Here is a 14,682-nt window from a genome sequence, read left to right as displayed (position 1 = left end):
CTACCCGGGTAAATTTCTGATTGCCAAATTCAACGACATGCACCTAGCCCGGGGCAATGGCATAGCACCTGACCCTCTTCCTCTCAATATTTCCCAGTCTATCTCTATTCCTTACCACCACCAAGCTCAACAAAGCTGCAACACCAGATCCAAGTGAATGTCCAACAAAAGTCAAAGTATAATCTAGATGCTTCTCTACCAACTCCCTCAAAACTTTACATTCAACTTCCAAACCCATTCAGCAGCCTTCAACAACCCATTGTGAACATAGCCCCCATCAAACTTTTTCTTCCCCAATCTATTGTCCAACAGAACTGCATAGTCACTCTCCTTTCCCAAATTTAGACCCCTAATGGCAAGAACTATATCAGCATGATCATGATCAAGATACAGTATATATGGTGGAGCCTTCCCTTTGGTATCTTCATATGTCATTTTGTGTATTAACCAATCAGGGTTAATCCCATAGCCCCCAGGAGGTGCCCGAATGGGGTAGCGAAGATCATCTTCATACAAAGCTAAAATATAGAGGTAAAGGCGAGGGATTGGCTCAAATTCTTCTGCAGTGGCAAAGCCCCAAGTCTGGTTATTCCCTTGTAAAAGAATAAGCTATTCCCTTGTAAAGTTTCACTTTTAATGGTTATTCCCTTGTAATTATTGGGGTACACTATGCCTTGCTTCTGCATGCTTTTTTTTCTTTTTTTCGAGTTTTCTCTTCTTTTGACGGGTTGTTTCTTCTCTGCCAAAATTTTCTGGTTTTATTTCAGATGATATGATTTTCTGTATATTGAAAAGGGTGACAGAATAAAGTGTTGCAGCTTGGATCTGTTGTTGCAGCTTTGTTGAGCTTGGTGGTGGTGAATAATAGAGATAGACTGGGAAATATTGAGAGGAAGAGGGTCAGGTGCTATGCCATTGCACGACTAAGTGTATGTCGTTGAATTTGGCAGTAAAAAATTTACCCGGGTAGCTTCCTCCCTACTCGGGTAAATAATTCAACCATTTTTTCAGAATTTTTAAATATACCCGGATATCCTCTTTTCTACCCGAGTAGGATAAAATTTTCAAAAAATACCTGGATAGGGAGGGAGGTACCCGGGTAGACTTTATGGTCAACGGTCAAACAGAGGCAGATTGATGTTATGTTTTCTGGAGAGGTTAAATTTATGAAATAATTTCTAAACAGGGTCAATTTAGTAATTAATTATTAAAAAAAGACTATAATGATCAAAAAGCCCTAGATAGACTGAATGCTTGGTATTAATTTTTTGTGATATTATCTGACAACAGCAGACAGTTTATTCAACAGTATTAGTTAACCACTTAACCGGTTATGCAGAGATAGATAATGACTCAAAATTTTAAGAGAAAAATGAGACCCGACACACTTTGACCCCCTTATATAGGACAGGTTGGTTTATCCAAAATTATAATCAAATTATCAAATTAAACGAGATAAATGGATTGACCCGACAGTCCCATTCATTTATCCATGTCTAAAAGTTATGTTTTGCTTGAGTAGAATAAGAAAGCATTAGAGCTATGATTACGGATGTTTGGTTTTTAAGAAAAATTATTTTTAATTTAAAAAGTTTTTAGAAATATATTGGTTAAATAGCTCTTGTAAATACAAAGTGTAAAATAAAAAAATGCTTATTAATCAATAAGAAAATGATTAAAAAATAAAATGGAAAGAAAGAAATATATAAATAATGCATATAGCAGTTCATAGGATAAAAAACAGAGATTAATAAAAATATTTAAAAATGTCATTATAACAAAATGCCAAATAAATCAATTTTATGAGAAAGAAGAAACTTAAAATATTATAAACGAAATTTCAATTATTTATAACAAGACATAAGTGTTCAAACAAATGAATTGTAATTTAAATTTTATTATTAGCATTCATTTTCTTAAGATTTTAACCGGAACTGGCGTATTGGATGTAAAAACATTGATGTTAATATAAATATCTATAACTAGTATTACTGAAAAGAATGTGTTACTTTTTAGTTGGAAAAAGACTAAAAGGAAAAATGCTAATTCAATTAAAAAATAAAGAACATTACAAGTTTTAAGATTTTAATAATGATTTATAAAGGTACATATTAATAAAAAATTACCAAAAATCAAATATAAATGAGGACAGTCTTATTAGAGTCAATTCAGAGAAGAAAATGTTATATTTCAGAGATTATGATTTATAATAAAGTCACATGAATGTTATAGAGGGGAGATATTTTGATTACCAAAAGTGTCCACTACCACCTTACTATCTATCAAATCATCATTGGATCAAAGAGAGAATGTTAAAAATTTTTTGAAGAGAGAGAAACTGTTGATTAGATAAATAATAAGGTGGTAGTAGAAACTTTTGATAATCAAAATATCGAGTGTTATAATGAAAAATGTAAGATTAGAAACGCAAAAAGATAATATAATCAGAGATGATAAAGTAAAATATATGAAAAGATGTTTGACTTAATTGTGGCATGTGTGAAGACAAAAAAGAGAGAGAGAGAGGAAAGAATAAGATGTTATGTTATGAAGATAAATGGAGGAGAGTGAGAGGGTAATTGAGTGGGCCACTACCACTCGCACCCCCATGCCATGCCATGCCATTGCAAATTGAAGTGGACAACATCACCCATTTCCAGATCCATTTTTATTCACCCAAGAAAATGAAAGACATAATTACGAAACAGATGCGAACTCCCACGTATAAAAGAAGAAGAAGGGGAAAAAATAAACTCATTAGTTAGAGAGAAGAGATAATATGAATGAGATTAATAGTTGCTAATAATTAAGACAGATTCAGATACATACGTGGCAGCTTAGGGTTCACCCCAACTCCTAAAAAAACCCCTCCCCTCCCCCCTTCCCCTATCACACTGCCAACAGCACACCAAACACAACACAACACAACACAACGCACCCTTCTAAGTGTTCTAATCTTCACAACTCTTCTTCCCTCACACAACACACACCAATTACATGGTCCCACCGAATCGGAGGCCATGAACGGCGGCGGCACCGCCACCTTCCGATCCATCCTCGACAAACCCCTCAACCAGCTCACCGAGGATGACATTTCCCAACTCACCCGCGAAGACTGTCGTAGATTCCTCAAAGAAAAAGGTCACCTCTCTCTCTCTCTCTCTCTCTCTCTTTTCTTTTCTTAAATTTAATAAATAAATTATATTTCCGTTTTTGTCCTCGTTCTGCTCCATGATTTCCGGCACCTGAAAACCTCCATTTTCTCCCCCAATGTTGTAAATGCATATTAAATATTATTGTTATATTTAAAATAATATTAATTGGTATGCGGATTATTTAAATAATAGTAATAATAAAAAAATATTTGAATGGAGAAGACACGTGTTCGTACAGGGATGCGCAGGCCTTCCTGGAACAAATCGCAGGCGATCCAGCAGGTCATTTCCCTCAAAGCTCTGCTCGAACCTGCCGACGACGATTCCCCTGCAACCGCCACCGCCACGCACCACCACGACCATGCCTCTCAGGTCAGTGTCTTTTTTTCTTTCTTTTTTTAAATATCGGTTGATGAGAAAACGAGAGGAAATGCCAATAATAGTGGTTACTGGATGATTGTAGGGGAATTTGAATGAAGCTCCGGCGGCGAAAGTCCTGGCTGCTGAAGAGCCCGGTATTCATGTCGCGGAGGAGCTTCAGAAATCTGGGTCGTCTGGGGAAAAACCTACGGAAACGAATGATACCAACGTTGTTAGCCCCAGGTTTGTTCTCATTTTTTGTCTCTTTATTTTTCCCTCCTAACTTAAAAAGTGAAAAACAATTCTTATCGTGCTTTTCCATACCCTTTTATGTGATGGGCACCTTTTTTTTTAAGCTTTTGGGGTGTGGAATCTCGTCCAAGTTTGTAGGATCTTTGGTGTTTCTTTTGATAATTTGTGGGAAAAAATAGTATGGTCATGCATATATTGAAGTTATAGTCATGAAACTGAGTGCTTTCTGTGGCCTTCTATAAAAAGATTGTACATGTTAGGTATGTTTCTGAGCTATATTAGAAGGGACGGATCTTCCTTGTCAGCTGATGTGGGAGTCATTTGAACTTTTGGATGTTTCTGGGGTGTATTGTGTGGGTTATTTCTTTAAGGAGAGGGATGAATGATTAGAGTGTGTTACCTTCCACGAGCATAATGGATTTCTACAGAACCACCCAATTGACAAATAGGAAGCAGATATATGCTATTGTCAAATCTAGACATCTCTATGACTTTAATATTATCGTTATTCTATGTTTGTAGTGTTGTGTTTGCGCTTTTATTAACTATCATATGACTAATTGTTGTTTTCGATTTTCCATTCATGATGGAACTTATACAACATTAGGACTAGATTTTAGTGCCATCAAAGTACTGACATAGACATTGCTTTAGATATCATGTTTGATGTGGAAGGAGGATTCATGGAGATTGATTATATGGCAAATATCAAACGGATGATGGAAAACTTTTTAGGTATAAAAATGAAATTGCTTCTTTTGAGTTAAACACCATCAATTTCTAGATTCAAAGAGTAACGACATTTCTGTCCATGAATTTGTGTTGGTCTCCATCATCCATGTCAAGGCTTGTTTTCTTATTCCTACCATCTAAACAAGGGAACCTATTTAGTTGAATGGTGGATGACCAATATCACGTGACTTCAACCATAAATATGGTAGGAAATCGTATGTCTTGTTGATACTGGATCTCAGGGAAATTTTGGTCTCAGTTGCAGTAGGTAGTAATTATACCTAGCTGAAGAGAAAGCTGGCGTGATTGCAGTAGTTAGGTGTTCTAGATTTACTAAAACGTCTTAATTTATTGATGTTTTAATTAAAAAGTGTACTTGTGCCATTCTTTATAAATAGGAGTCCCGGATAGTGGTAAAGTTTACAAAACTTTCGTTGTATAGCTACTTTCCATATGAAGAGAGTGATTCAGTAACTGAAAATGTCAAATAACTTAGATTCAATAAATTTTGCATAAAGTATACACGACTGACGGCAGGCCAATGTTCCTTTTATGTATCCCCCAATTCAAGTTCTTGACATAATTATTTATAAATGTGGTCACAGAGGGTGTGCAACTAGCGGGTCAGGTGGGCAAATGACAATTTTCTACTGTGGTAAGGTGAATGTCTATGACGGAGTCTCACCTGAAAAGGTAGGTAATGATGCTTCCGCTTGCATAAATGCATGGCCACAAATCCTATAAAATTTATCTTTCCAATGCGGCCATATTTGGATTTGCAGGCACGAACAATCATGCAGCTTGCAGCGAGTCCAGTCCAATTTCCTCAGGATGATCCTTTAAGTAAAAATGGAGCTGTTTGGACTTCTTTTTGCCACTTACCAACGGATAATGTCCTCATCCCTAGTGATACAACAATCCTTCAGGTTGCTCAAGCAGGTAACAGATGATTTGAAACATTGCTTAATTTTGCTTTGATGTATTAGTGCTCTGATGCGCAAGGGAACAACTTTTCTTCAAGTCTACTGCATCATTTTCTGGAATTTCTTCAAGGAATGCATTATTTCAGTGGATAAGCAGATCCATACTCAATTTATTACTTGAAGCTGGATATAACACCAAGTTTCCTTGCTTTGTTTTAATGGGGAAAAATCATGAAAAGGGGTTCAAGCTAACAGTTGTTTTGTATTATACTAATTCGTAGGCCATTTCATTGGGTTTTTCATACTATCGATTGTTCCTTTTCTGTGCAAGTGCAAAAATTATTGGACATGGGGACATTGTTTAGATGTCCAAATTCACTCTGAAATCTGAGTTTAGAATTATAGCCATGGAGTCCTTGTGCCTAGAAGATGGACAAGCTCAACATCTCTGACTTGTTTAAAATTATGATAACTTGAATTATTTTGGAACTAAAGATGCTAATATGCACGTATTACACCTTTGTGGTATTGGTAACTTCATAATTGTGGTTCCAAATTTGATTTTACAGATAAGATGGTGGAATATCCTCTGCAGTACAGGGAGAAAGGGAGCAAAGCTCGCGATGCAGGTAAAGATAATTAAGTGTTTGTAAATTTTGCAGCTTGCTAGAGCTTTACCTTGTTCTCATATTTGGCTGATAATTAAGTAAAATTGCTAGTAATCCACTGGGCTGAATTTGGACCCTAGCTACTTCCTTTTTTTGAATTTCTTTTAGTATGTCATCCTCTTTTCCTTTCTTTTGATTTTTCCTTGGCATCCCAGGTAAATGAATTTCCCTACTGATCTAAATTTCATTTTTGATAGAACACAATGGTGTCGGTTGATCCGTTTAGCCCACCCTACTTAGTGAGAAAAAGCTTTTGTTGTTGTCAAAGAGTTTTTAAGTTTACTGCTATTTTGTTACCTTAGTTTTTGGATGTCAGGTTCACATTGCAGTGTAAGAGCATTTTGTTTCTTTAACCCCCGTGCCGGCTGGTAAAATTGCTACCCCACCACCCAAAAAAAAAAGGATGGCTTCTATTAGAACAGTGGCATATTTCTAGATTGATTGTTAGATGGGTCATATGTGTACTTATAAATTGATCATGTACGTGTGGGTACTGGTACTTTTTCAATAAAAAAGATCTCGTACCTGTGCAAGATATATGTGGGTACTGGTACTCATACCCATGTCAGTTCATCAGAGATTGCCAACCATTTAAGTGTCTGTGCCATAGTAGTTAATTGCGCCGCAATAGTGCCGCGAGCCGCGCCGTATGGGCATTGCGGTGCCTCGCCGCAAGAAATCGCGCCGCGCCACAGCAGAACGCAATAACGGCCATTGTGATCGCATTTGCGGCCATATTGCTGTCATAAGGCAAAATGTCAATTTTATCCTAAATTTAAATGTGCAACAGATAAGATTTAAGGGTTTTTTAGTCTATTCGCGTCTGTCTCTGTCACTTTTGCTATCTCTTCCTTTAAAAAATGTTTATTTTTGTCATATATCTATTCTGCTATTTCTGCAACCGCAACTCGCTATAATGCTATAGCGTTTTTCGGGGTTGGCCGCGACATGTCGCAATCCGCATTTGATAACTATGGTCTGTGCAATGAGTACCAGCTTCACTTAAAACCTAGCTAAACAAACTTACTGTTTGTAATTCTAGAGGCAGTGAAATATGATAAGTTATTGTTGGTTTGAAGTACTATACTGGTATCAGTATATTCAACTTAGATTGCAAGTATCTCTAAGAGGTCTAGAGAATAATTGTTGTTAAATTTAATGTAAGAAGCTTCCGTACCTCAAATTCAGAGACCTAAGTATTGGTAATGTTTATTTGTGTTTCATAAGATGTAGAGGGTCAGGCAAGCAGAAAAGTGTCATTGCAGCGATATCGTGAAAAGAAAAAAGACAGGTATCTGCAGTGCTAAACTGTCATTTGTTTATTGTCATCAATTCTTACCCTTGTGTTACTAGCTTTTAGTTTTAGTGATAGCCTGCGGAATCATTTCTTATTCTAGCTTTTTGTGTTAGGGGACGATTGAAGGGCAGGAAATTGACTGGGATAAATTCATCTAACTTAGAGATGTATTTGAATCTTCCAGTGAAGGTCAATGCCTTGAATGGGAATTCAAGCCGTAGTAGCACTAGCTCTCCACCACAGCCTAGACTTCCTCTAGTTTCAAGTGGCTCAGCTGACAACCAGTTAAAAGTTTCCCTTCCCATTGATCTCAATGACAAAGGTCAGTTACAATCTTTTCTTCAACTGTTGAGTAACAAACAATAACCTGTATTTTTTTCTTTTTTCCTATCATGAATGTCATAATAAACCTTTCAAGTATATCAACCAGAGAATTGTGGTAAATAAAACAAATCAGATTGTCCTGCTTGCTGTATTGATATTTAGGGGTGCGAGAAGCATCTTAAATTGCGAACCATCTGACAAGCAGTGAGGGGATCTTTGTCTGCAGTGCTTATAAGCCTCTTTTGACTAGTTACAAGGGATGATATTTATGGCGGTGATGGTAAACCGAGATTTGATGAACCACTCAGCCTTAATCCTAGGTTACCAAACTATTGTACAATATACTCTATCACGAATTTATGCTATCTCAGTGTCTTTGCAGATGTTCAAGAATGCTAAAACTTGGAGAGTAGTAGATTATGCAGATTTGGGACTCGGATGATTGAAGAGATATGATCACGGTATAACTGAAGAGAAGAGACCATAGCCTCGAGGAGCCTATTGCAAGAATTGGGCTGCTTTTTAGACTGGTCAATTTTAGTAAACTTTCACTGCCGGGCAAATTTCTTCTGTTTAGGATAGTCGAGTGTCCCTCTTACCTGATCAATTTTGTAATATCATCTATGTAATTACATCCTTCGGGAATTTCTTGTTACTGAAGTTAAGGTTTTCTGAGTTAAAATGTAGAGCCAGGAGCAGCCATTTTCCCTGGAATTATATGATATGTAAATTCATTGTGCTGCCTCTTGTTAAATGTTAATAGCTTTTATGCAAGCCTAACTAGTCTCTTAATCTTTTCTTGTTTTTATTTACTCTATGGTTGTCGATGTTGATTCTATTTTAGTATGAATGAGTTCAGCAACAAGCCTTTGATGTTTCTTGTGACTGGGAAAAAATACTAGATAAATATATAGGTCTTAATTCCTAATTTAAAATGGTTTTTATTTTAGGAATGAAGTTCATCAGATGGATGACCCTCTGCCCTGACTATTAATATATGGGAAGAAGATAACCACTCATCCAATCTTATCACTTAATTTTCACGTTATTATATTATTATATCAGTTGAATTGAGACCTGTAAAAATGTAGCAAGTTATAATTGTCTATTTTTATGGGGAGAGATTATAGTTATTATTATTTTTTTAATTATTTTTTACTACAAATTTTAAATCGTTGATTTTTGTCAATCTAACGGTTATAATTTATTGAAAATTAATAATTAATTAATAAGTATGACTCAATAAATTATAATGGTTAGATTGACGAAAATTAACGGTTAAGATTTAGTAGTAAGAGATTATAATCTTCTCCATTTTTTTTTTTTTTTTTTTTTTTTTTTTTTGTCATGTGATATGTTGCCATTTGAAAATTTTCTCTGCCATTAAAAATTTGGATCAAGTTAACAAGAAACTCAAGCCATATCTGCAAGCACCCGGAAATAATCAATCCAATAAAACGACAATGTGGATAATTTTTCACGTTGGAAACGCCCACCACATGTACGCGTGACATCACGGAAGAGATGATGAAAATACGGAGCATACACCACAATAATACTATGTAGTTTTTTAGTTACTTAAATTTTATTTTATGTCTTTTATATATATATTCACCGGTTTCGTATAGAGAACAAATCACAGTAAGCTAGGCTTCTACAGGAGTGGTGGAAACTTGAAAGTTGTCATTCATGGCGATTGAGGTGAGTTCTTATCTCTCTCTCTATGTACAAACCAACTAATCTCAATCTAGTACTTTTTTTTATTAATGAAAAAAACTGTGACAGGCATGGTTCATGGACGATAGCAACGAAGATCCAAGGCTTCCTCACCATGGCAACCCTAATGAATTTGTTTCCATCGACCAATTAGCAGGTCATTGCTCTCTCTCTATATATATATATATAGTTTTACTTCGTTGTGACGTTGCAGAAAAATGGTGAGTTTTGCAGAATTGGGGCTCTTATACTGGAAGCTGAATCCAAATGATTATGAGAACGATGAAGAGTTGAGGAAGATTAGAGAAGCTAGGGGATACAATTACATGGTAATGTTGTATTAATTTTTTACTAATTTCATTTCGTTTTCTGTAATCAGAAGGTGCTTGAATTTTTGCTTTTTCATTAACGCTGATAGAAATATAAACCCGAGGAGAATATGAATTGGAAAAAGAAACTTGTTAGCATCTTGTTTTAGAGTTAAACTGGGAAACCTATGTCTTGTGATCTAAATTATTTTTATAAATATCCTTCAATTTTTGGGAAAAGCACCATTTTAAAGCTTTTGGACAAAAGAATTGCCCGGTTAAAACTGATTGGATAAGTTTTTTCAAAGTAATGCAGTCAAACATGTCGCCTATGCTGACGGGACTAGTCCCGTCACTGATGCTGACGGGACTCGTGCCACGTCAGCGCCACGTAGGCAATCCAATTACTGTAAATTTTTGGAAGATCATAACTTGTGACTCAGGTATCCAAATCAGATGATTTTTTTTTTGATTTCACATAACTTTTCGAGATCTACGCAATGATACCTCATTTGACATATTTTATCTCCCACAAACATAGTTTGAATTTGTAACAATTGTATCACAAACACAAGAGTGTTTATCCATAAGACTATGTTTGTGGGAGATAAAATATATCAAATGAGGTGTCATTGCGTAGATCTTGAAAAGTTATGTGAAATAAAAAAAAATCATCTGATTTGGATACCCGAGTCACAAGTTATGGTCTTCCGAAGCTTTACGGTAATTGGATTGTCTACGTGGCGCTGACGTGGCACGAGTCCCGTCAGTATCAGTGACGGGACTAGTCCCGTCAGCATAGGTGACATGTTTGACTGCATTACTTTGGAATGGGCAATTCTTTTGTCCAAAAACTTTAAAATGGTGCTTTAGCCTCAATTTTTTCATTACATTCATTCTACCATCGGGTTTGAATCCTGTAAAAGTAAAACTGCATACAAGGATTGTTTTTATTCCATCATCGTTAGTTGGGATTTAAGGGTGAGTGGTTTTCTTCTAGCATCAGATTTCGATGGAATTCACTAACTATAGTTATACTTAATTTTATGGAGGAGGAGCATGACATGCAATTTTGCATGCATATACGATTCCTGGGATAGGCTGTGCAGAACTTAGCAGCTTCAGTATATTACTCTCAGACTGACTCCATTTGTTAGTACTTGGTAGCATAATTGCTAGACTAAAACAAGTCCTTGCCTGTTTAGAGTTCTTTTGATTTCGAGGTTAATTTATGGGCTTTTAATCCTTTTTAGTTGAATTTTTTCTCTTTCAGATATTCTCATTAAATGAAGGCTAACGTGGCCATCTTTCAAATTTGCTTTTGTTTCCTAACCATTTGTTAGGAGTGTTCTGTGTTTTAGTAATAGCATTTCTTTGCATCTTGAATATTTCTCTGTTGTAGGATCTGCTTGATTTATGCCCAGAGAAAGTGGAAAATTATGAAGAGAAGTTGAAGAACTTCTATACTGAGCACATTCACCAGGATGAAGAGATTCGTTATTGTTTGGAAGGAAGTGGTTACTTTGATGTGCGAGACAAGGATGATCGCTGGATTCGCATTTGGATCAAGGCAGGTGATCTTATCATTTTACCTGCTGGAATCTACCATCGGTTCACTCTTGACACAAGTAATTATGTGAAGGTATGGGAGTTTCTTAACCACAACCATCAATTCTCTTGATTAAGGCTTCATTTTTGGAATGTAGAAGGGAGAAAATTATGCAGTTTTAAAATTTGTATAAATAGATCAAGATTCAAGGATCTTCTTGTTTGATTAATCATTGTTTTGTTGGGTGCATACCTATGTGCTTGTGTGCAGTTAATGAGGCTGTTTATGGGCGAGCCAGTGTGGACAGCATATAACCGACCACAGGAAGATCACCCTGCTAGACAGGAATATATTAAGACCTTGACTGATAAAATTGGAGTGCCGCTTGCAGCTCATTAGGACCCTTAAAATATAAAAGTACATCTTTTCATAGATGTTACAAGTTAAGGTTTGTGATAGAAAATGTTGGTATATTATGTATAATAGTTTTACCCAATAGAAGCCCTGTCTATGAAACCTAAAACAGACCAAGCATGAGATGAAGCTGTCTTAAATAAGTTTAAAAGCATATACTATCTGTATACTTATTACTAGTTTTTGTCTATGTGAAACTCCTATTATGTCAGGATTTGGATCCTCTCCTCGAAAAAGTGGTTATAATTATATGTTTATATTATGGGTAAAGTGTGTATCATTTTAAAAGATGTAAAGTTGTGTCATTTTAAGAGAGAGAAAGAGATAGATAAAGGAGGAGAAAAAGTTATAGATAAAGGAGGAGAAAAAGTTGACAAAAAAATAAAAATGTGAATCCGCTTCTTTGTGAAAATGAAATGATATAAATTGTGGTGGGATTCATAACACGTTAATGTTAGGAATTATCATGATAGTACTTTGAGGTTACACTTATAAGGTAGTTGATTTTGGTTTGGTTTCCTTATGACCTCGTGATATGTGGGAGGAGGCAACCTCGTTGGGAGCACCCGCTGCACCATTGTCCTGGCTTAAAATGAATATAAGGAAGAGATTAGAAGGGAATTTAAAAAAGAAAAAGAAAAAAAAAAAGAAGGATTTAAATGAAATTATATTTTTTTCATTTTGAATAAAGAACTGCCCAATGAGATAATGGTCTTGGAGCGCTTTAAAAAAATCCCCTCGTCGGAGTTATGCAATGTACTTGAAGTACGCATCGTGTTGGTCCATCTTGCAACATGAGAAACAGGAAATGATGCTTATAAGACATTAAACAATAAATTGATTTGACTACTGTAATAAATTTTTTATATTCTTTTGGTCAAATTAAGCTGTTTGTTCCAATAGTTTTGTTGGGTAATCATACACATCAAATGTGCATATTCATAATGGATCAGTTGTTGGCCGGTCCTACATAGTGTTAATGTGAAAGTAAAGGTCCTATGAGTATGTGGGGCTTTTAGCCCCATGTAACTCCCAAAAAAAAAAAAAGGTCCTATGAGTACTATTACTGGTTCGGGTCTAAATTGTAAGTCTCACCAAGTTTTAAACGGACTAACTGTGCTTTTTTAGTATAGCTTGTAGGAATACGGTCATGATTGTTGTCAGACTAAAAAATTGAAAGCTTGTTATCAAAAAATAAAAAATAAAAAAAATTGAAAGCTTTTAAAATTTAAACCATTAGGACGGGTTCACCGGTTCAGTAGTTAAGGATTTTGATAATTTATATTAGGTTCGAATTTTAGTGTTATTATTGTATTCAAAAAATTTAAATTTTTTTACTTTATCGTGGGAATTATTATTAGATAAATCGGAGACTAATTTGATAGAAAAATCGGAGACTAATTTGATAGAAAAATCGGAGACTCAAATTGCTTCAGACTTGAGTAATAATAAAAAGTACTAAAACATATTGGCTGAAAGGATCACATGCTAGAAAGCATCTAATTGTATGTTTAATCTTAAATGAGTTCCATTATTTTTCATTTAACACATTTTTGCTCCTCTCATTACAAAAAAATAAATACATAAAATAAAAATGGGATAGGATATATTTACCATCAATTAAGTTTATCACTTCTTATCATCAAATTTTAACCGTTGATTTTCGTTAACCTGACAGTTATAATTTATTGAAAAATTAATAATTAATTAATCAGTGGAATCCAATAAATTATAACCGTCAAATTGAGAAAAATCAACTGTTAAGATTTGGTGGTAAATAGTGATAAACTTAATTAGTGATAAGTGGATCTCTCCCCATATACAATATTTTATTTCATTCTTTTTTCTCTCTAAGCATAACAAATGAATTTTAATAGGGTTAGCAAAGAACCGAACCATCTTAATAGTAATTCGAGGGTTCTTAATTTAACCAGTAAACTTGATTCATGAATTAAATAAGCTGAACTTAAACAAAGCATTGCTCGTGTGTGTGTTCATTTGGTTTATATTGTTTTGTTGTAATATTTCATTCATGTGATTCAAATTAACGAACCAAATATAATATCACTTATGCGACGGTGTATTTAAGAACCATCAAATGTCAACTAAAAAGAACGAGTATAAACAGTAAAGTCTCCGTTAGGTTTTCTTTTTTCTGAAATTTTATAAAGTTGTTTTTAGAATTATTATACAAAATCAAAATATACAAAGAAAAACTTATTTGATTAACTTTATTTTGGAATAAGTTTGGAAAGGTTATTGATATTCCGGTGACAATAATGATGGTAGCAGAGGGGCAACCATATTTTTTGTGCAGGCATAAATTGAAGTGAGAATAAAAAATCCATGAAAATAGAAGGAAAAAAAATCTACCAAAATGTGTTTTTTAAATAAATAATTTATGATGAATGAGTTTTCAACATAATTATATAAATCAAATAATCAAACATTTTTGCTTTTTGTTTAGTGATCATACATAAAAAGAAGGCGCTACTAAAATATCCAAAATTCCTTATCAATATAATCGGAAGTTCCTTGTAGCATATTCTCAACCAGAAGGTCCTACCTTGCATTAAGAGCACCATATCAGATGACAATGAAATGTTACAAGACCAAAAAAAATAAAAAAATCGAGATAATATATCTTAGGTTAGCCATCACAAATGTAGCAGCATCCACCCAAATTTTAGAATGAAGAGACCCATTTGCATCATCCATGGGTGTCTATTAGTGGACATTATTTAATGCCATTTTTTTGTTTGGTTTAAATAATTATAAATATAAATATATAAAATGATAGTAGATCAGTTGAAGCATAAAAGTTGAACAGATAGGGGTAAAAGTATATGTTCAATTTTTCATAGTATCATTCTTGGAAGGACTTTGAAGTCTTAATCCTAAATCTACCATGAACAAGATCCGTGAAAGATATACGTGGTTTATAAAAAAATAATAATTATAGGTATTAGTGAAGAAAAATAAAT

General features: G+C 34.6%; 3 protein-coding genes across 4 annotated transcripts; 2 read left to right on the top strand and 1 right to left on the bottom strand.

The window, feature by feature from the left end:
- Window positions 1-2,666, bottom strand: LOC133318210 (uncharacterized). The gene is given in 4 exon segments (XM_061520203.1): window positions 1-48; window positions 50-234; window positions 237-593; window positions 2,618-2,666. Coding segments are annotated over 4 exon segments (639 nt in total).
- Window positions 2,667-2,783: 117 nt separating this feature from the next.
- Window positions 2,784-8,468, top strand: LOC133318227 (protein TIFY 4B-like). Of its 2 annotated transcripts, none has more exons than XM_061520220.1 (9): window positions 2,784-3,141; window positions 3,394-3,527; window positions 3,619-3,758; window positions 5,105-5,192; window positions 5,282-5,438; window positions 5,992-6,051; window positions 7,324-7,381; window positions 7,501-7,709; window positions 8,094-8,468. In XM_061520220.1, the coding sequence occupies exons 1-9, from the start codon at window positions 3,021-3,023 to the stop codon at window positions 8,108-8,110; spliced, it is 984 nt and encodes a 327-aa protein (XP_061376204.1). In that variant the 5' UTR covers window positions 2,784-3,020; the 3' UTR covers window positions 8,111-8,468. The 2 variants fall into 2 exon arrangements, with proteins under 2 accessions (XP_061376204.1, XP_061376203.1); XM_061520219.1 differs by having other exon boundaries at window positions 7,318-7,381.
- A 765-nt stretch (window positions 8,469-9,233) lies between these two features.
- On the top strand, window positions 9,234-11,968 carry LOC133318228 (acireductone dioxygenase 1). Its single transcript, XM_061520221.1, has 5 exons — window positions 9,234-9,412; window positions 9,497-9,584; window positions 9,662-9,756; window positions 11,138-11,377; window positions 11,555-11,968. The coding sequence occupies exons 1-5, from the start codon at window positions 9,401-9,403 to the stop codon at window positions 11,681-11,683; spliced, it is 564 nt and encodes a 187-aa protein (XP_061376205.1). The 5' UTR covers window positions 9,234-9,400; the 3' UTR covers window positions 11,684-11,968.
- The last annotated feature ends 2,714 nt before the right edge of the window (window positions 11,969-14,682 follow it).

Source organism: Gastrolobium bilobum, unplaced genomic scaffold (assembly GCF_033153095.1).
Source record: "Gastrolobium bilobum isolate Gb01-03AN ecotype WA unplaced genomic scaffold, APGP_CSIRO_Gbil_v1 utg9368, whole genome shotgun sequence".
Taxonomy (NCBI): domain Eukaryota; kingdom Viridiplantae; phylum Streptophyta; class Magnoliopsida; order Fabales; family Fabaceae; genus Gastrolobium; species Gastrolobium bilobum.
Note: the sequence above shows the minus strand (reverse complement) of the source record. Positions and strands in the feature narration are given on the sequence as shown.

What these genes read in the sequence shown, in the direction of transcription:
- LOC133318227 (XM_061520219.1), top strand. Translation starts at nt 3,021, where the DNA reads ATGAACGGCGGCGGCACCGCCACCTTCCGATCCATCCTCGACAAACCC. An exon ending in ACCAACGTTGTTAGCCCCAG is followed by an intron (nt 3,759 to 5,104) that starts GTTTGTTCTCAT and finishes ATGTGGTCACAG; the next exon opens with AGGGTGTGCAACTAGCGGGT. An exon ending in CGTGAAAAGAAAAAAGACAG is followed by an intron (nt 7,382 to 7,500) that starts GTATCTGCAGTG and finishes TTTTTGTGTTAG; the next exon opens with GGGACGATTGAAGGGCAGGA.
- LOC133318228 (XM_061520221.1), top strand. An exon ending in TTCCATCGACCAATTAGCAG is followed by an intron (nt 9,585 to 9,661) that starts GTCATTGCTCTC and finishes TGAGTTTTGCAG; the next exon opens with AATTGGGGCTCTTATACTGG. An exon ending in ACACAAGTAATTATGTGAAG is followed by an intron (nt 11,378 to 11,554) that starts GTATGGGAGTTT and finishes GCTTGTGTGCAG; the next exon opens with TTAATGAGGCTGTTTATGGG.